Source organism: Eimeria mitis, genomic scaffold (assembly GCF_000499745.2).
Source record: "Eimeria mitis Houghton genomic scaffold, Emh_scaff8280, whole genome shotgun sequence".
Lineage (NCBI taxonomy): Eukaryota > Apicomplexa > Conoidasida > Eucoccidiorida > Eimeriidae > Eimeria > Eimeria mitis.
The window spans coordinates 528-1,083 of NW_013576084.1; the positions used below are offsets into that span (position 1 = coordinate 528).

At 48.6% G+C, this 556-nt stretch overlaps 1 protein-coding gene across 1 annotated transcript in view; it reads right to left on the reverse strand.

Moving 5' to 3' along the window:
* Positions 1-556, reverse strand: part of EMH_0094470 (uncharacterized protein) — a gene marked incomplete at both ends in the record, with an annotated part of 1,847 nt that overhangs the window by 513 nt on the left and 778 nt on the right. The window contains 2 exons of the mRNA XM_013502098.1: positions 96-169; positions 287-368. Coding sequence (XP_013357552.1) covers positions 96-169; positions 287-368 — 156 coding nt within the window. The remainder of the gene's footprint in view (positions 1-95; positions 170-286; positions 369-556) is intronic.

The window sequence follows — 556 nt, forward strand, 5'->3', positions numbered from 1 at the left end:
GCGGGATGTCGTCCGCTAAAGGAAGCAGTTTAATCTACTTCGATTGGTTTTGGGAAAGAAGGAAGAAGCAATTAGTAAATGATTACGGAACGCACATTCGGCCACGGATACGGGTGTAACGGCCTGAATGGCGTTCTGAGTCATGCCAGTTTGCGTCGGCATCCTTATCCTGCGCATCACAAAACGCAGTTTGCATTCACAGCCCGTATGCAGATCGATATGCTTGTCAGACGTTTAAATTTAATAGCCTTTCAGTATTTTTATAGGATACAAGTACAGCTCATACCTGAATTTCCTGCACAGTCCCCAACGACACTGAAGACCCCCGTCGGACCACCTCGCTCTCGCTTGTAGTCGCACTTCCACTTCTGCAGCGTTACCAAGCAGCAAATCCTCAACCCTTACCCCTAATCCCAAAAGACCCACCATCGAAGGCACAAACAGATAATGTGGCCTCCAACTGCTATAAACTGCAACCAGCTGGGAAGCCAATTCGGCAAAACACATGATCTTCTACTGGTCTGCAATGTGCACCACGTACGGGCAGAAGCAGCAG